Below are 19,811 nucleotides of genomic sequence, written 5' to 3'. Positions count from 1 at the left end.
ACGCACGACGACAACGACTTCCCTCAACTTGTCCGAATAGCTGCCCCGTTGATTGCGACCCCCCAACACCTCCAAGATGCTGGCCCGACACACAGAACCGGTGCTGGCCCGACACCGACAAGGCAACATGGCGCGCTCACGACGACCCCAGAGAGACGCCAGCACTTCGCGCTCCGACTCTTCCGCCTCCACCTCTCCAGAGCGCGGCTATGACGACGAAGAAGACAAGGACTCCATTATGATGCAGTCCAACGACTCATTGTCATCACTCGCACCCTCGGTATCGCCAGACTCAGACGACGAGGCTCGCCGGCGGGCCATTGAAGAGCAGAACCGCATCTCGCCCGTTTCCCGCTTACCCGCCGAGCTCATGATCGCCGTCTTCGCCAAACTCTCGTCCCCCGCCGATCTCAAGAACTGCATGCTCGTATCCAAGACATGGGCAGGAAACAGCGTCGGCCTACTGTGGCACCGGCCCTCCACAAACAAATGGTCCAATGTCAAGAGCGTTATACAGACTGTCCAGACTGTAAACAGCTTCTTCGACTACAGCAGTTTGATCAAGCGCCTGAACCTGGCCGCTCTGGGCAGCGAGGTCAGCGACGGCACACTGAGGCCTCTTTCAAGTTGCAAGCGCGTCGAGCGCCTGACGCTGACCAACTGCACCAAGTTGACCGACTTGAGTCTGGAGGCCATGCTCGTCGACAACCGCTACATACTCGCCCTGGATGTTACCAACGTCGAGTCCATCACCGACAGGTCCATGCTTGCCCTGGCCAAACACGCAGTCCGTCTGCAGGGTCTAAACATCACAAACTGCAAGAGGATAACAGACGCTTCGCTTGAGGCTGTTGCCAAGAACTGCCGACACCTGAAGCGCCTAAAATTGAATGGATGCTCTCAGCTCAGTGACAGGAGTATCATCGCTTTCGCTAGGAACTGCCGCTACATTCTGGAGATCGACCTTCACGACTGCAAGAATCTCGACGATGCTTCCATCACCACCCTCATTACTGAAGGTCCCAACCTCCGTGAATTGCGCCTGGCTCACTGCTCTAAAATCACAGACCAGGCCTTCCTTCGCCTCCCAGCTGAGGCTACCTACGACTGCTTGCGTATCCTAGATCTTACCGGCTGCGATGAACTACAAGATTCCGGCGTTCAGAAGATAGTCTACGCAGCTCCGCGGCTTCGCAATCTGGTCCTGGCCAAGTGTCGCAATATCACAGACAGAGCCGTCATGGCCATAACTCGTCTGGGTAAGAATCTTCACTACATACATTTGGGACACTGCTCGCGTATCACCGACGTCGGTGTCGCGCAGTTGGTCAAGCTATGCAACCGCATACGGTACATTGACCTCGCATGCTGTACCGCTCTCACCGATGCCTCGGTCATGCAACTGGCTGCTCTCCCAAAGCTGAAGCGCATTGGCTTGGTCAAGTGTGCAGCCATCACAGATCGGAGTATACTCGCATTAGCCAAGCCGAAGCAGATTGGATCTAGTGGACCCATCGCACCTAGCGTGCTCGAGAGAGTGCATCTTAGCTATTGCACCAATCTCTCCCTGGCGGTAAGTTCTCTGCATGTAGCAAAGTAGTACCTTTCCTGACATGAATAGGGCATACACGCGCTGCTTAACAACTGCCCCCGCCTTACGCATCTCTCGCTCACCGGCGTCCAAGCTTTCCTCCGCGACGACCTTCTCGCCTTCTGCCGTGAAGCGCCTCCGGAATTCAATGATCACCAGCGTGAGGTCTTCTGTGTCTTCAGCGGTCTCGGCGTACAACGCCTTCGCGTCTTCATGAACACCAATGGCCGAGACGATGTTGATAACGAGGAAGATCCTTTTACTCTCAACGACGGTACCATGTACCACGAGGATGAAGATGGCGATAACATGGTTGTAGTCACAGCACAAGCGAACATAATGGCCATTGACGAGGAAGACGAATTCGGTAATGACAGTGAGATGGCAGGGCAAGACTAGGGAATTGTTGACTCGGTCTATAAATGTCTCTGCATTCCTAGGCATCGGCATCGCTGAGTATTCATCTTCGCAGTCTTCTCATCAGCATACATAGGGGAGTTTGGGCGGCGTTGTTAGTCTTTTCGGCATCTCTAGCGGCGCTATATGATATTATTGTTCCTGCAGACGACGCAGAACCGGACGGCTGGTCTTGATAGGACGCACTTTGGTGGCGATTATACCCTTTACGCGTTTCTTTAGTGTTTTGGTATGACATGGGGGTACGGGGATAATATACAGAGGTACCCAATTTTCCAAGCCAGGAGCATCACGGATACAAGGGCCGTACAGCTTATTGAAAACCATGTTTTACTTAGTCCCACTAATTGTTACGTTCCGTATCCTGTGTTGTGTTCTTCTTTTACCGCCAATATATTCACAAACCGACACAGACTAACAAACTTCCTTCGATCAACCCGGCAACTTTATTTCATCAACCCACACATACATCCACAGTCCGGTACAGGACACATGGCATGTCTGGCAAACCAGTCCCTAGCATGATGCCCATGAAAGCCGTGTGTACAATTCATACAGAACACCATCATCTTCGCTTCCTTGTCTTCTCCATTGAGCGTCTCATACGCCCCTTGTTTGCTTGGGTCAGGTGAACCTAGCCACAGCATGCACAATGCACATCTTGGCATCTGCGCCGCGCAATTGGGGCAATGCAGACCAGGTGTACTGGCGGATTTTGGAGGTTGAACGGGCTTCCCGCCTCCACCTGCACCGCCGCCACCAAAGGACAGAGAAGGCGTTGCACGATGTGTTGTCGTCGCTGTAGATGGAGCATTGTTATTTCCACCACCACTATGTTGGTTGGTAGTAGGAAGTAACCTTCTCGTACTGTTTCTCGGGTCTTTTCTCAACGCGAGGTTCTGCTGGCAATTCAGACAACGTAATGCTAGGCTAGGTTGACTGGGCTTGTTCACACTGCGCCCCTCGCGCGTCACGCTGAGCAGGTTGTGCTCTTTGATGTAGCGAGTGCGCTCGAGGAATGTACGCCATATTTGTTGTTGCTCGAGGTACATGTCTTTCCAAAGGGTCCAGCGTGGGTCTTGGATGTAGAGTGGACAAGCACGGGAGAGGAGCAAGACGGCATTTTGGAGGCCCATAGTGGGGTGGTGGGAGATGTGGGTCTGGAGGAGGGAGAGGGAACGTGTTGTTAGGCCGGTTAAGAGGAGGGCGGAGATGTCACCTTGGCTTGTTGCGGCATTTTCGGCTGCGCTGAGAAAGTTGGAGAGGTGCTGGTCTGGGAGGTATTTCAATGCGACAGCTACACGGTCTGAGATGGACAGTTGCGGCATGTGAACTACACTTGACCAATCCCCTGTTATGAAGTAGGTGAGGAGGGATTTCAGGTATGCATTGCTTGTCATGTCAGCCATCCAGGCACAGGCTTCTCTTTGCTCGGCTGAGACGCCAGAAAAGGGGGAGGCGCAGGCAATAACGGCTGCAAGACCGATATCGTCTTGTGGGAGTTTCTTGTTTGTGAGGCTAGACCGGAGGAGATTCAGAGCGATGTGTTTGTGGCCCTGGAAAACGGCGAGAACGATGGCTTTGTATATCTCCCCTTCATCGATAAGCCGTTGGCAATTTTGCTCTACGCCAGCTTCATTGAGAGACCAGCCGCAGAGGCTGAGACACAGTTGCCTATTCTCAGGGTACTCAGTGCTCACGCCTTGGAAAGCAGGAAACTCCATGGCTTCGACTATCTCTTTGACTGCATCGCTGAACATCTCATGGCTTGTCTTCGTGTCTGGATCAATGAGTCTCTCGTCGTACATTGTCAACTCATTTGCCCAAATCGAGCTAACTCCCAGGTACTTGAGATCGAGACCATTGCCCACCATGCCATCTCCTGCAGCGTGCGCATCCATGCGCTCAATTAGTGTCCACACATCTACCAACCAGGGGTCGTTGTGAACAATGTCTTTGTTTTTAGCACAATCCAGAGAGTAGCCCTCTTGAACACGTCGTTTGGGGGCCTGGAGGACGGCGAGGTAATCGGTGAGAGGTACTTTAAAGTCAGGATAGGCAAGATCGAGAAGGTCCTTATGCATGTGGTAACTGGGGTGTTTTGTCGAAAGGAGAGGTAGGCTTCGTTGGCTGTTGCTGAGGCTAAGCCTGTCGACACTGGCGGAGAGATTGGTCTTGTGGTCGTATTCAATATCGTGCTTCTCGCCTAGCGCTCTGTTTTGTACTTGTATCAGGTCTTCTGCTACCGTGCCATATGGTGAAGTAGGGCTCGCGATACAGGTACGGTCTTTGTATATCTCTTCCAACGCGCTGATATTGAGGCGAGGAGGCGGAGGCGGTACTTTGAGTACTTCAACCTCCCGATTTGAATGAAGGGCTAAAGCGCATTGCCCACTTAGAGGGTTTCCAGCGGTCATAAAGTCGTATGCCACGATGCGTTCTTTGTCATCTTGCCGATGGTTCTTGTCATATGAAGGATAGCGTAGACGATGTGAGGCTTTCGTGTAGTATGGAGAAGCCCATGCTCGAGCGAAGGGTGTGTCTGCTGTCTCATGAGGTTGATGGGAATGCTGCGCTAATTCAATGATTTTGAATTCTCCTGTGTTGGCGAGCACTCCAAATGTTCCTCTCTTGGTGCCCGAGTACCGAAGACTCCATATGGATGCCGATTGTGAGTTGTCTACAACTGGCTTGAAATCCAGTACCGCACCGCTGCTTGCAGTGTCGTTGGCAGCTATTCGCTGCTTGACGGAGCGAATGTCCCACACAGTCACAGTAGGATCACCCGCTGTACCCGCTGATAGGAAGTAGTTTTCGTCCAGTGGGTCTATAGCGATGTTGTGCACCTGACGCGTTTGAAATTGCGCAACACCCGTCGTACTAGAGTCTACAGAAAATGAGCAGGGGTGTGTTGGCTTGGTTGTTTTTCACCCACCTCTGAGGTCGTAGATGCGCACGTATTGCCTCGAAACACCCGCGACAAGCATATCAGGCTGCCCGGTGAAGAACTTGATACTAGAAATCGCCTCAGAGCTTGCCAGCTTCTTATACGGTTCGTCCTTGGCGGTGACTCGAGAGTCATTCATGTCGTAGATGTTAAGGCAGACATCGTTCCTGACCCTATCCAATCCAGTAGCAAGTAGATTCTTAGTGCTGAAAGCAATGGAGTTGCATTTTCGTTGATGTCGGATGGAGAACGAGTGGATGTATTCAGCATCCGGCTTCTCTGGATCTAAAGTAACGACGGTGGCCTCCCCAGAAGCAGAGCCGACGGCGACCACACTTGGATCTTTCTTAGACCAGTCGAAGGCCGTGTAATTTGGAAGCTTATCTCGGATACATATTTGCTTGTAGTTGACCTTGCTCTTCCTAAACTCCTCGATCTGACACAGACGCAATCGATTGCCCGCGACGTCGATGATTAAGAAACGAGGATTGTCCCGTGTGGAGTGCGGTGACCATCTTATTGCAGCTTCCATATTACTGGCTGACTATGGCAACCTTGGGATCTCGCGATAACAGAAGATCAGGGTCCAGCAGCAAAGAAAGGAAGTTTCACAAGTCCACGATGTATTGGCTGGAGGGACTCGGAGCAAACGATGCGGTGCGCATGTTGTAGTACACTCGGCTACGCTGCGCTATCATGCAGGGTCAAAGAGTGTGGATGAAGGCCCAACGCGTGATCTTGCTTGGCGTGCATGAGGCGGTCTAGCAACCTTAATTCTGCCGCCCCACTAAAACTTCCCTTCCTTCGATCCCAAAGATTTCCGCAGCCGACCAACAAATCACAATCCATACAGTTCCAGCCAGCAAATATGTCGCAAAAGCGCAAGCATGCCGACGCGACCGAGCCGTCCTCCTCCACACCCAAGCCTTTCAAGAAGCATCGCGCCTTCAAGCCGGGACAGAGCCACTCCAAACCAAAGAAGCGACCGCACGTTTCGAGCGACATCGACAAGAGTACCAGCACGCACGCGCTCAAAAGCCGTATACGAGACTTGAGGCGACTACTCGCGCACGTCGACAACGTAGGCGACCACAAGATGTCGGCGAGCAATAGGATAGAGAGGGAGAGGGAGCTCGAGGCTTGTCAGCATGAGTTACAGGAGAAGCTCGAATCTACCAGGGAAGCCGAGTACCGGAAGAAGATTATTGGGAAGTACCATCACATACGCTTCTTTGGTACGTCACGATTCACCCAAGGCGCAACAAAATTCAGCCCCTAGCAATTGCTAACGCGCCTCAGACCGCCAAAAGGGCACGAGGATACTGAAGAAGCTGAAGAAGGAGTACGAGACAGAGGAAGACCAAACAAAGAAGCAGCATCTAGCAGAAAAAGTGCACAATGCCCAAGTCGACGTCAACTACTCCATCTACTACCCGCTCCTGAAGCCCTATGCATCCTTGTATCCAAAGTCCAAGAAGAGCAAGACCTCGGACTCAGACGACGCAAATGAGGAAGACATCGACGACAAGGCGAATCGGGACGTCGATGGACCAAAAGGCGATCTGGATATGTGGAAATTAGTTGAGGTGGCTATGGCAGAAGGCACTTTGGATGCGCTCAGAAATCGCAAAGAGGACATGCCTGCTCTTGTATCGAAGAAAGAGAAGAAGACAAAAGAGCAGTCGCAACCGCAGCGAGCTGTCAAATCCAAGGAGAAGAAAGTGGAAGAGAAGCTGGCTGCAGCCAAGAATCGTCGCGAGAGGAGGGCACTTGGTGTCCAAGCCCAAGAAGAAGCAGAGGAGAGTGACGGCGGTTTCTTTGAGTAGCTTCATGGCACAGCATACTATGTACATCTGCATCATATACCCGGCGATCAATCGTCAAAAAGACTCTTCTGGAGCAAACACGCAAATCTCTACGTCTTCACATCCCACATGTCTTTGGAAGGATCCTTACGTCTACTGTCCAACAAGCCCCCTCGTCGTATTCCCACCCCTGTAGACCCTGACCGGATGCGCCTCAGTATTGTAGACCCATTCATTTACCCCGTCCCTACTAACCTGCCACTCTGCGTCCCCCGCCTGAATAGCAAAACTATACTTCAACACCTCTGCAAACCAGAAGCTCTCTTGAAAATCCGTATAACCCCCGCCTCCAACGACATTTACATCTTTGATCGAGCTGTAACCACTGCCAACCCTCGTCGTCGCGTTGATTGCCACAAACGCATCCCATGCCCAATCCTGATACTTTGGGTCCGAAGTCGCGCGGTAGGCGTAGTAGTAAGACTCTATGACTTCAGGGCGGAGTTGGTACCCAGCATCTTCGATGAAGAAACCAGTCCTGTTAAAGAAAGCAGTCTGGTTTGCAGGTACGGCGGAAGTGTTCCAGGAGAAGATCTCAGGTCCGATGCGCGTGGCGGTGGAGATGTAAGTTTCATGGCAACCGTTTACAAGTTCGAGTCCAAAATCAATGTAATCTTGTCTGTCTAGAACTTGGCCGCCTAGGATGAAGTTTCCGCCGTCGAAACAGGCGAGGTGTTGGGACGTCAGATCGAGGGTCGTGTTCTCGTAGGCTGCGAGGAAGGTCAAGCCTGGACGGGGTGCTGGATTGGAGGCCAGATATGCGATGGAACTGTCAGCTGCTTTGATCCAACGGTCCTTGAGGAAGACGTAGCGTGGGTCATAAATGAACATCTTGATCAGATATTCGTAGAACGAGTCAGAGCCGCCTATCCATCCTCCTTGTGCATCTGTGAATTGCCCGGTGGTGACGTTGATTGTGGAGCCAAGGAGCCCAGGGAACGGTTCGGCGAAGTCTGGAGATGGGTAGAGGAGGTATTGCTCTGCCTTTTCAACTAGGTCTGCAAACGTTTGGTTCCCAGAGAGGTCAGCTAGACGGACCCATTCTAAGATCAGTGTACCAACAGTCGCGAGTCCATTTTCTGATCCATCGTTACTTCGGTTGTTGAACGTAAGAACGTTCCAGGGCACTCCTGATGGTGTTTCGAACGCATAAGAGAGGTTATTGGCCAAGTTGATAGACTGCGTGAGTAGAGCTTCCACGTTCCTCGGATTATCTGCCAAGTGTGCCAAAGGACCAGACAGCAAATCGTATCCAGAGAGCATGCCACCAAGGTAGCGGATCGTGGTTTCGAACAGGGAGACAGAGTCTTCAGTGAATGCCCAGTTGATGCTAGGGATGTACTCTATGATCTCATTTACAATATCTTTTTGGCCCATGATGAGCGCTGTGCTGAGAGCGTCGACGGCGGAGGCTCCCCACCCGTTTCTGAGACAACTTTAGCACCATCTCGTCTTAACCCGAATTTTATTACATACCTCGAGTTACTACCGTTGTTGCTCAAGGGTCTTAGCTCGTCCATCGGAAACGCATACTTGCGGTACCCGTCCCAGCTTGTTCTGAAAGCTCCCACCACAGCCTGTGCCCGCTCATCGGATGACGACGGAGGCGAAGCATATGTCGGTGGAGGGGCTTCGTCCTGTCTCTTCGGAAGATCTACCGGGGTATTCGACGGTAGAGCCGACACCAGCGACAAGATGCCACTTCCAAGCGCGAAAGATGTGAAATGCATAATGACCAAACGCTTGCTATTCACGGATGTTTGCGGTTCCAAAGATGATTTATAGGAATGTGTTGAGCAGGCCTGGAGTACTTTTCGGGCCGGTCGATGTTCAGCTTGACGGAAGACAGGAGCATGCAAGGATATAGGTCCTCTCCGAACCCGACACAAATGGATGAGGCGAGCACAGAGCAAAGTCGATGATGTCGCAAAAGAGGGGAGTTTGAAAGAACGGGCGGCTGGTCATAGTAGGTACTTACCAAGACTTGTCTATTGGCAAGTGCATCACGCTCACTGTCTACTGCAAGTCTCGCATGCAAGCCCATAATCCTGGGTACATCGGGGCACCATTAAAAGATCCATGTAACATCTGAAAGGGGAAGGTAGTAGCTCTGCGCGAACATACACAGACTCTGGCAGCGGATAACAAGAGGCTGGGTACCTGCGGTTCCCTCGTGTTAGTGCCAGCCGAGCTCCTTGGATGTGTGTAGATAGCGCATGATGAGACAGGGTGACCGCTGCGGGGAGAAAAGCAAGTGGCTGGTAAGGTTTGTAGTATGCAGGCCCTTGTGCGTGCTATGATGCCGATCCATGAGTGTCTGCCTGACTTTGTGCAGATCCCTGAACATGCATCATTAACTGCTACTGTCATCGCGATGTCTGCGTAACCTATGGCTTGTCGGCAGAAGAAAGCTCCCAGTGAACAGGCGATCCCACGACGAGATGCTCATAGAGCACGCCGAGATAGGGTTGTGCGAGAACGGGTGCGGAGCCACTCAGGAAGTCCATGTTCCTGGAAATGGCGGGGTGATCTACGGGAAATGCGGATGTATCGTGGCGCCAATCCCGCATCTTATTTCCACCTCTGTCATTGTGACCTAAAGTGCTTCTTCATGAACAGATTAGACGTTCATAGAGCGTATGGCTGGTACAGGACAAATCGCTCCATGTTGAGTATTGGACGTGTTTGCGCAATTTAGCACGCGAGTAGGCTGTGCGCTTGTTTTATCTGTTGTGTGCATGTCATGATCGCCTGGGTATGTCATTTGCTCTATGCTGCTCGCTACTTGAAGACGCTACTACCAATATGTGCTGTGCAATCATGTCGGCTCGGCCCAATCGACCTGCTCTGTTACCGGAGCACCACCACCTGCCGAGTAACTGATCTTGAGTCGGAGTTTTAGTCTTGCTGGTGGTGGCTAGGTCTGTTAGCATAAGATCTCTAACAAAAGCATGTGATGACTGCTTACCCCATTAACAGCTGTGACCCTCATTTGCTGGGTCGCATCTTGGCCTCCCTCCAATTCGCTAGTGCTGATAGGTTGCAACTGCAGCTTTTGGCTTTTCGGAACGGCAGCCTGTAGATTCACACCTGATAGTTGACCGAAGCTTCCAGTATTGCGGAAGCGTGCGAGGAGTTGCACAGCGTTGGCGTCACGCTTAAGCTGGAACGTGATTTGTAAATCATTCTTGTTGTATGCTGGATGCGCAGGTGGACCAGAAGCCACTGCAGGCGTTGAAGCTTGTGGTGGTGGCGACGACATGCCGCCGAGACCACCGAGAAGGTCCATTGAATTTCCTTGTGGTGGTGCGCGGGGCTGTGCTGGGGCTGGAGAGGTGCTAGGTCCAGAGTTGAAGAGGTCCATGATGTTCGCTACGTTTGATTGTGGTGCTGGAGATGAGGTCTGAGGCGGTGACGAAGATCCGCCCATGATATCTGCAAGCAAATCTTGACTCTGTTGAGTTCCATTGGCAGCTCCGTTCATGCTGTTCGACGGGCCTGCGTCGCCCATCAAATCCAGTAGCAAGTCTTCGGTTGCCGCTTGCGCAGGCTTCTTCTTGGCGATCTTTGACTGCCGTTTCTTGGTTGCTTCTCCCAAAACTCGTGACTCTTCACGAATTTCAGGGGGTGGCATCTTCTCCAGAACACCCCTCCTGATCTGGTCATGACCAAACAGGTTTCCGTACTCAGCCGCACGCTGTTGGATCTCAACATCGAGGTTTGCGGAATACCGTTGTAATAACCGCCGTAGTCGTTCAATTTGAGCAGGGTCGCTCAAACGTGTCGTCAGTTTCATAGAAGCTGTAACAATGTACTGTTGGACGATGAGACCAGCATAACTGCTACCCAATATGGTCTCAAAAAGATCGACGATGTCGCTCTCCTTGACTTCCTTGACAAGTTCCTCCTCTTCGTATTGACCACCTCTTAGTAGCGCATCACCGTACTCTCCAATAACCCAGGAACCAGCCAGGGTAAGACCTTCCTGTGTAATGTCTTCTTTGAGAGCGGCATATAACTTCTGTACGGAGTAGGTTTGGAGGTCCGGTGTAGTGGCGATTAGTCGCACAAAGGACGACAAGATCTGCTCTTTGACGTAGTTTCCAGCCTGATGCACAAGGTTAGTCAGATCCACATCAGGTGAAGACTACAGACTTACGAGTTTCAGAACACGCAGCATGGTATCAACGTGCCATCTCTTGTTCGGTGCGAAGCGATCCGCCGCGATTCCGATCTGAGAGGTCATGACAGGCTTGAACTCATTGTCGGCAACTTCCAAGAAAGCGAGCAGCTCTCTTATCAACACTCGCACATTGCTCTCGTTGATCAGAGTGAAGCTGAGGTCGAGCGCTCGCCGTCTGATACTGATATCGGGATCACGCAAACAATCCAAGATAGTGTTGCGATGTCTTTGTACGGCGTTGGGTTCGACTGCGACAACTTTGATGAGAGTGTTGAGGGCAACATATCTGATGTTGTTGTCGCGGTTGGACAAGAACTTTCCCAGAATATTCACACCAAGTACGCGAAGTCCGGAATCCGCCTCGATGTCGAGAATGGTGAGTACTGCCTCGTATAAGATGGAGTTGCCAACGTTCTTGGACGAATCCGTGTTGGTTGCGACCTGGGCCAGGATGTCGTTGATTTGTTCGCTGACGTGTGCGTCACCGCGGGCTAGGACTCGTAGGAGCTGGAGTAGCTTGCACTGCAGGAATGGATCTGTAATGCCCGTCACATCGTGCTCGGGCGCGTAGCCAGACGAGGAGAGCCCCTTGAGTATCTTGACCAGGCTGGGGACCGTGGGTCTGAAGATGTCCCTGACGCCGTTCTCGTCATCCTCGGCTTCGTCAGCCTCACAGAGGTTTTCCACTAGGGTGACGCCACACAGCAAGACGCCGTGGTTTCGATCCTGTAGTAGCAACTTGGCCTTTTCCAGGAAATGCTCCTGCAAGTCGGGCACTTTGCGACATATCCTCATGGCGCAGATTGCGGCTTTGCGGCGTATGTACGGGTTCGCACTCGATATTATCGTTTCGACTTCGGGGAACAAGTCTCGAGCCATTTCGACAGAGGCGATGTTGCCGAGAGTGCAGAGGGCGAGACCGACGATGTATTGGTTGGGGTGGTTCAGGTCGCTGCGCACCAGTTAGCATCCGACTTGCACAAGTGCTTCTGGTCAGGGCCTACTTCTTGAGCGAGTTGGTCACGAGGGTCAAGACTTCCTGGTTCTCGTCCAGCAGCAACATGGTCCCCAGGTATCCCAAGCGCTTGTCGGCGAAGCGCGGAGAGGCCAACAGCTTCAGACATTCAATCTGGCCAAAGTGTGTCCTCTCACCCAGCGTGAAGAGATACAGTAGCTTGGCAACATTGTTCCTCCTCACGTTGGAGTCGTGGCTTTCCTCCCTAAAGCTCGCGCGGATCGCCGCACTCTCTTTTTGCACGACGGCACGCTCGTCGGCAATTGTCTTTGCAGCGCGCACATTTCGGATGAACTGCTTCACTGTATATCCTTAGCACATGTCCACAGCTGCTGGGGTCGCGGTGCTTGGCGTACAGGAAGCCATTGTGGTGGCCTCTTGGACCCCACCCGGACAGCGTTAATGGATTCGATAGAGGGGTGTTGTGGGAGGACAAGAGGTGGATTCGGCCGTCAGTCGCAAATACGAATCAGTCACGGGCAGCGCTGCGAATTGTTGCTGCTGCGAGTTGGTAGTCGGCAACGTTTGGGCATGGCCTACAGCTGGCCGGGCCGTCATTTGTTCCAGACGTCGGACGCCTGACTCGCGCGACCGCTGATGTAACCGACCCTTCTACCGTCGATGCCAACTCCCCTAACCGCTAGGTCACTGCATCAGCAGACAGCATGCACTTGCATAGTCCTCGCACGTCTACACGTATCAAATGCAAGCCTGTTACTGTTCCATTGCCTGTTTCGTGGCAAGCGCGCCCCATAAGACGAACAGCCTGTGACCCTGTTAGTTTGCTGATCATAGACTGGCCTGACCACATCTGACTGAATCCTCCTTCCCACTACACATCCGCGACATGCGCACGCACCTCTCTTCATAATGGCCGAGTCTACGTCTTATGACGCGACTGCTCACAACGGGAACACAGAGTTCCACTCGCCGCGACCGCGCAAACCCACGAGGATCGATTTGCTCAAGCCTCAACTGAGCGACGAAGCGTTTAACAAGAATGGCACGCTCCGGGAACCTGGCTCCGGCGTCTCTAGGTATCAGAGCCAGTGCTATGGACGTGGTACATAGCTGACCCTTTCCAGTGGAAGAAGCACACCCATACCCCCAGATGCCCCGCCTTCCGTCCAGGCTTCCTCTTCGGCGCGGCGACAGATACGCGCTCAGCGCAAGCAGCGCATGTTCCCTACCATCGACTACGTAGATCGCGTCTCCCACTTCGACCCAAACAGCGACTATCATGATTTCCGCGGCTTCTTCGTTCTCTTCTGGATCGGACTCGCCATCATGGTCCTTACATCGATGCTACGAAACCTGACTGAGACGGGATATCCCTTCCAGATCAGACAGTGGGCGCTTTTCAAGGACAAGGTTGTCGAGCTTGGTCTGGTTGACGGTGCCATGGTGTTCAGCACCGCTTTGTCGCTGCCCCTGCAGAGACAATTCCTCAACCAAGGGCCCCTGCGTTGGAACGCGTCCGGTCTGGTTGTACAGAGCATATTCCAGACAATATGGCTGGCTTTCTGGACTACGTATGCTCGCCCTGGCTCTGGACTGTACTGTAGACTGACCAATACAAAGATACCCTTTCATCCGCGACTGGAGCTGGACTGCCCAGGTCTTCTTCACTCTGCATCTCCTTGCAATCTTCATGAAAATGCACTCCTATGCGTATGGATACAATTGTCTGCAAAATCGAGTGCACAACTAACGCAGACAAGATTCTACAACGGCCACCTTAGCGAAACTCTACGCCGCTTGAACGATCTCGATACACCTGACAAGGCTAGCAAAGTAGCCGCGGTTCGCTATCCGAGTTCCAGTACTCATCTGCACGAGATCCCACAGTCTCCCTCCCAAGAAGAGCCCGATCCTAAAAAGGCAAACGCAGAGTATTTGAGCCAATTGAGAGAAGACCTCGCGTTGGAGCTTGCTTCGCCTCTTGGTAACGTCTCATACCCCAACAACCTCACCCTCTACAACTTTGTCGACTTTGTCTTTTGTCCGACCTTGTGTTACGAGCTTGAATATCCTAGAAACGCCAGTATTCGCTGGTTGGAGGTCTTCTACAAAACTCTGGCCGTATTCGGATGCATCTTCCTGATGATCATCACTGCAGAGGAGTTTATATTGCCGGTACTCGACGTATCTGCTGTGCGACTCCAAAACTCAAATGGCGCTACAGATTTCACCTTAATTCTCGGCGAGACTATCGGTCGCCTCCTCTTCCCTTTTATGATTACCTTCCTGCTAGTCTTCCTCGTCATATTTGAATACATCTTGGGCGCCTTTGCGGAAATAACTCGTTAGTCTCTACCATCAAGCCTAGTAGCTGCTGCTAACAGTCAATGCAGGTTTCGCCGACCGCCAGTTCTACGCAGGTGAGTACACGCGGAGCATATAGCGAGGATTCCGCAGTCTAACATATCATGCAGACTGGTGGAATAGCTGTGACTGGCTCGAATTCTCGCGCGAGTGGAACAAGCCTGTGTAAGCTATGCTCCTGTACAAACTGCATGTCATCTGAAGCATATACTGACTTGACATACCAACATGCAGTCACCATTTCTTTCGAAGACATGTCTACTCGGCCTCTAAGAACCACATGTCGCGTCCTCTTGCTACGACAATCACCTTTCTCATTTCGGCTCTGGCACACGAACTAGTCATGGGTTGCATCACAAGAAAGTTTAGAGGCTACGGATTCATTGCGATGATGCTTCAGATGCCGATTGTGATGCTGCAACGAAGCAAGTGGGTTAGGGGCCGCACTCTGTTGAACAATGTCCTTTTCTGGTGCAGCATGATCTTGGGACTCAGCATGGTAAGCTGCCAACTGGATATGTATCCAACAAGCACTAACAAATGGACAGATGTGTGCGTTGTATGTCCTTGTATAAGTCAACGGGATTCAGCGCCTGTGTGGCGCGGATTAGACTGGATTGGACTGGATTGGATTGGATTGGATTGGATTGGATTGGATTGGATTGGATTGGATTGGATTGGATTGGATTGGATTGGATTGAATTGGCGCACTGTCTAGACTTGCAGAATACCCCTCTCTACTACGTTGTCCAGTACGCTTAAAATGGCATGTTAGACTTGTGTTAGACATGTATAAAGTGTTCCATGTGTGGTACATAGGTCCAAGAGACAGCAGGAGTGAAAGTCGCAATTTCGCAAGCCTCTCCGGACGTGTCCTAGTGTGACGTAGTGGCTACGGGCGTATTCGTATGCAGGGTGGCCAGGGATACGTCGGTGGAGGCGGGCGACCCCGCGTCCGGTCTCACGCGTCGCGAAGGAGCGAGCGGAATGCAGGGATGACGTCGCATCAACAGTACCTGCGAGAGCGAGCATGCAGACAGGTACCGTATGTCCTGGAAGCCTTGCATCTCGGCATTCTGCTCGCCTAGTTCACGTCTTTTCATTCTTAGTCTTTTTTCAAGCTCCATCTGAAATGCAAATGAGATCAAATAAATCGCACGTAATGATTTCATCGCCCGTCACCGGACCTTACTAGCTGGCACCACGGCTACGTCGGAACATTCACAGCGGCGCGCATATAGCTTGACAGCAGCCACAAACAGTCTAGGTATTCTGTGGCTTTGGCTCCTTGGTCGCATCCTCCACACACATCGTCAAAGCCCGGCCTTTACTCTATCGTAACCATGGCGGAGCTCCACGAAGCGCTCGCGTGCCTCCGGCCGAAAGAGTTCAGCGATGTCCCTACCGACAACCTCGAAGCGTTCCTACCCGACATACTTGCCAAAGCGGAAATCATCGCCAATTCCGTGCCTCCACCGCCCAATGGTACGCCATACGAGTCGGCGCAACGAACCCGAACCGAGCAACAGCCTGCGACGAGCTCCAAAGACCTCACCATTTCGCAAGTCCGACGGCCACCGCCCGCGCCAGAGCATGAGGGGCTACAAAAGTCGTGGGGAAAGCCGGTGAAGCTGGGTAACAATGAAGCCGCTACCGGCATGAGCGTCTTCAAGATGGCCGGAAAGGATCGGCACGGAGCCTGGTTTTCGCGGTCGAGCGTGCATGAAGGGCTCGGCTTCGACAAGTGGAAGCGCGCAATGAAGAGCGAGTTTCCTGAGAGTCTCCAAGTCCAGGGCGGCCCGGGCGAGGGCAATATAAGAGGCATTGGAGGAGACCAGAGACTTGAGGACATGACGGTAGATGGCCTGGGACAGCTACAAGGTACGTGATACCACGCATGCTCACCCGCCCGAGATAACTGACAAGACGACAGTATACCAGCTGTCCGCCCAGTTCCCCGGCCCAACCTCGCCGCGAGAGTTCATCACCCTCCTCATTACCTCGGACACATGTCTCACCGACGCCTCCAAAGTCGCCAGCTCGGTACCGCGACATTTCATGGTTGTCTCCATACCCTGCTCACATCCGGATGCGCCGCCGCGAACCAACATGGTAAGAGGCTTCTACGAATCGATTGAGATGATTAGAGAGATACCCATGGGCGACGGTGACGCCGAGACTAACCCAGTCGAGTGGATAATGGTAACGCGCAGTGATCCCGGTGGTGGCATACCCCGATTCATGGTCGAGCGGAATGTCCCTAGTAGTATAGTGCAGGACGCCGTCAAGTTTCTTGACTGGGCATGCGCAAAGGACGACGACGTGGAAGCCGAAGTAACGGCAGGCACAGACCGCCCCACAGAAACACCCAAAGTGCACGATACCGAGCGAACTTTCTCTCCCACCGAAGCCAATGGCATGGGTGCCGGTGTAGGAACCAGTATAGTAGATAGAACTGGGGAAGCCGGTAGCCAGTACAGCCTACGACGCACAAGATCTGACAGCTCTTCGAGCACCTCATCTTCTGCAGAATCATTTGCGTCCGCTGAGCAATTCACCACTGCTCGCGATGGACTTCCCATCGACAGAGAGATCCCGACACCGTCGACCTCGTCACAACAGTCTCTGCCATTAAATGAGGACACCCATCGTCATAAAGGGCTACAAAAAATTGAAGAGAAGAAGGAACAGTTGAAGGCAAAACTCGAAGAAGCTCGTGAGAAACATGAATCGGGTTTGCAAGCTGAGACCCAGAAGACGGATAAAGAGATGCAAAAGGCAAATGAGAAGCACGAGAGAGAGAAGAAGAAACAACAGGAAAAGTTTGAAAAGGAAATGCGCAAACTCGAGGAGCGCCGCGAAAAGGAGACACGGAAATTGCTCCTTCGCCAACAGAAAGAAGCGGATAAGAACCAGCTTGCCAAGGCTCAGCGAGAACGAGACGAGTATAAGCAGCGCATGGACATACTGGAGCAGGAGAACAAGTTGCTCAAGGAGCAGATTGGAGACTTGCAACACGAGAACACGGCGCTTGTCTCTCGTCTAGGCAAGACCGAGGAAGGCATCAAAATCTTGAGGGCGATTAAGGAAGGAGAGAAGGGTAGGACTAGAGCAAGCTCCAGGACGAGTATAAGCTCTGGGAAGAGCGGAATAAGAAGCAAGGGCTCGAGTGATTCTTCGAGTACGCTGCCGAGGGCCGGGACAACGAGTTTTTGAGTTTGAATATGGTCACCAGGCGTTGATTCCCTTTCTTCCTCTTCTTTGATCTTCTCTGTGACGTACGTTTAGCGAGTAGGCAAGGTGTGGCGCAAATGCGGGCAATGAATTGATACAGGTTGCACAGCAACCAATGTGAATATTCAGTAGTAACGACAATGAAGGGCAGAAAATGAACGGAATGCTTAGAAGGGGCGCTCTTAGCTTGAGAAGTGCTGGTCAAGCGGATGCATGAGTAACTAGAGATGCATCTCCCACCAACCAGCCCCACTTGAGCGGCATTCTCGATCTTGATTTGACATTTTGTTTAGATAACTTCTCGTGGTCTACCAATCTCCCTTTCTTTTTCCCATATGTCTTGACTAGTCGACCATAGCGATGCTAGAATAGATCATTCTTTATGAAGCGAGTAATACAGACGTTCTTGGCGAATGACGACCTTTGCGGTCCGATAAGCGGACATCCCTCCACGGTTACAATACACCAGCCTCTCGACCCTTGTGAGAAAACAGCCAACACCTTGTGCGACTTCAGTTGCCTATCCAACATTGGTCAAAAGAGGATACAGGCTATCTGGCGGTGTAAAAAGTAGTCGACAGACGAAAAGAAGCAAACACTCTTCCCCACCCACCATTTGGAAAATCAGGACCAGCCCTTGAGGGTTTCCATTTCCTGCAGCGAGCAATCCAGGGTACATCCACGATACTCAAGGAAGCTTCAGGACGACTCCTCGCCAATCGGCCTTCAATCCTATCTGGAACTGCATCTTCTTGTAATGGCGGCCCCAACAACAAATAGCACATACATGACTCCCGGCATAGCACCACGAGCTGCAGGCTTGGAAGGCGATATGAAGCCTACATTACTTGCTTTCCACGGCTCAGGCAGCAACGCGACGGTGCATACGGTCCAGTTAGCAAGATTGATGAGGGTGATTAAAGGATATTTCGAGGTCGAAAGTCTAGAAGGTAAGTACACCGAACCACCAACGGCCTCTTTCCATCAACACCACATCACTACATTTGGCCCTTGGACATCTAATTCCTCGGATGATTGGACAATCTGACCAAGCCTTCCAGCGCCATTTCCTTCCCAACCTGGTCCAGGTGTCCTCCCTTTCTTCGAAGGCTGCGGCCCTTTCAAACGCTGGATGCAATCCACCGTCACCATCTCCGATATGAAAGCCGGAAACTCTACAAACGCCATGTCACCTGAAGTCGAGGATCTCGTTCGTACTACCGTCAAGCGTATCAACTCCAGCGGCGGCAAGGTAGTCGGTCTGATTGGTTTTTCTCAAGGCACCAAAGTCGTCGCCGGCCTGCTCAAAGGCTGTCAGATGCGTCGCGCGCTCGCAGACAAAGGAGCCGATGTAACAGAGCTTGATCATCTAAATTTTGCTCTTGGACTCAGTGTCTGTGGTTCATACCCGCCGCCGCTAATTCCGCCCTCTGTTACAGCAGCGCTTGAAGCGTCCGGGATGAGTGAAAAAGAGCAGAAGGAGCTGTTAGCGAAGAGGATTGAATTACCGGCATTTCATGTTCAGGGCTTACAGGATGAGTGGAAATGGGCAGGGCAAGGATTGATCGATGGGTGGTATGAGATTGGGGAGGGGAAGAGTGTGGTAAGGCACTGGGAGCAGGGCCATCTTTATCCAGTGAAGCCGGAGGAGAGTCAGGAAATCGGCGATTGGATGCTGGGTGTGCTGGGCCTTGTAGAAGGTCAGATGGGAAATCAGGCTCGGTAACAAAAGGTTGGGCATGTGATGAGCGTTAGGAGCATGGGGCTAGCAGTGAACATCGCGCGGAATTAGAGGTAAGCGTGCTTTGGCTTGTTGTTCTAACAGACCAATAAGGCCGGAATTAGTAGCTGCACAAGATGTTGCGTGTGCTCACGTCCCTGCGTTGCGCGCTTTATCCAGAACCATGAATGGCAGTACTAGGATACTTATTATTTATTTTGGCGGGCCACTAGTCTAGAAGCACATGGGTACTGCTTACACACGAATGAGATTACGATCTTAGCAAGCTCTCGCCTTCTTACGGTCACGAGCGGCTGAAGCGATTGTTTTGGACTAATAGGGCTGAGATAAGAACACGATTTAAGAATGCATTAAGATGCTAGACAATACCTAGCAATTGTTACTAACCGCTAATAGGTAGAGGCCTATTTAGATTACAACTATAGTCGTGATAGAAACATTGCGATAGTACTAGGTACTAAGGGGGAAGAACATGAACGCAGCTTGTGATAAA

At 52.0% G+C, this 19,811-nt stretch overlaps 6 protein-coding genes across 6 annotated transcripts; 3 read left to right on the top strand and 3 right to left on the bottom strand.

Annotated features, from left to right (window-relative positions):
- Positions 1 to 76: 76 nt before the first annotated feature.
- GT037_003746 (ubiquitin ligase complex f-box protein grr1) lies at positions 77 to 1,990 on the top strand (the record flags this gene model as incomplete). The annotated part of the gene is made up of 2 exons (XM_038928793.1): positions 77 to 1,573; positions 1,622 to 1,990. 2 exons carry the CDS (start codon positions 77 to 79, stop codon positions 1,988 to 1,990), a joined length of 1,866 nt encoding a protein of 621 aa, XP_038788500.1.
- An 849-nt stretch (positions 1,991 to 2,839) lies between these two features.
- On the bottom strand, positions 2,840 to 5,487 carry GT037_003745 (wd40 repeat-like protein; the record flags this gene model as incomplete). Its single annotated transcript, XM_038928792.1, has 3 exons — positions 2,840 to 2,907; positions 2,964 to 4,895; positions 4,944 to 5,487. The coding sequence occupies 3 exons, from the start codon at positions 5,485 to 5,487 to the stop codon at positions 2,840 to 2,842; spliced, it is 2,544 nt and encodes an 847-aa protein (XP_038788499.1).
- A 336-nt stretch (positions 5,488 to 5,823) lies between these two features.
- Positions 5,824 to 6,781, top strand: GT037_003744 (uncharacterized protein; the record flags this gene model as incomplete). Its single annotated transcript, XM_038928791.1, has 2 exons — positions 5,824 to 6,190; positions 6,255 to 6,781. The coding sequence occupies 2 exons, from the start codon at positions 5,824 to 5,826 to the stop codon at positions 6,779 to 6,781; spliced, it is 894 nt and encodes a 297-aa protein (XP_038788498.1).
- Positions 6,782 to 6,913: 132 nt separating this feature from the next.
- Positions 6,914 to 8,550, bottom strand: GT037_003743 (mannosyl-oligosaccharide-alpha-mannosidase precursor; the record flags this gene model as incomplete). The annotated part of the gene is made up of 2 exons (XM_038928790.1): positions 6,914 to 8,246; positions 8,297 to 8,550. The coding sequence occupies 2 exons, from the start codon at positions 8,548 to 8,550 to the stop codon at positions 6,914 to 6,916; spliced, it is 1,587 nt and encodes a 528-aa protein (XP_038788497.1).
- Positions 8,551 to 9,638: 1,088 nt separating this feature from the next.
- Positions 9,639 to 12,384, bottom strand: GT037_003742 (ap-1 complex subunit gamma-1; the record flags this gene model as incomplete). Its single annotated transcript, XM_038928789.1, has 5 exons — positions 9,639 to 9,737; positions 9,789 to 10,928; positions 10,980 to 11,955; positions 12,008 to 12,320; positions 12,375 to 12,384. 5 exons carry the CDS (start codon positions 12,382 to 12,384, stop codon positions 9,639 to 9,641), a joined length of 2,538 nt encoding a protein of 845 aa, XP_038788496.1.
- A 504-nt stretch (positions 12,385 to 12,888) lies between these two features.
- On the top strand, positions 12,889 to 19,303 carry GT037_003741 (sterol o-acyltransferase 1; the record flags this gene model as incomplete). The annotated part of the gene is made up of 12 exons (XM_038928788.1): positions 12,889 to 13,055; positions 13,104 to 13,550; positions 13,600 to 13,689; positions 13,740 to 14,323; positions 14,373 to 14,399; positions 14,454 to 14,508; positions 14,578 to 14,842; positions 14,892 to 14,902; positions 15,611 to 16,224; positions 16,277 to 17,443; positions 18,381 to 18,527; positions 18,639 to 19,303. 12 exons carry the CDS (start codon positions 12,889 to 12,891, stop codon positions 19,301 to 19,303), a joined length of 4,239 nt encoding a protein of 1,412 aa, XP_038788495.1.
- Between the last annotated feature and the right edge of the window lie 508 nt (positions 19,304 to 19,811).

The sequence above is a fragment of the Alternaria burnsii genome (assembly GCF_013036055.1).
Source record: "Alternaria burnsii strain CBS107.38 chromosome Unknown 730, whole genome shotgun sequence".
Lineage (NCBI taxonomy): Eukaryota > Fungi > Ascomycota > Dothideomycetes > Pleosporales > Pleosporaceae > Alternaria > Alternaria burnsii.
Note: the sequence above shows the minus strand (reverse complement) of the source record. Positions and strands in the feature narration are given on the sequence as shown.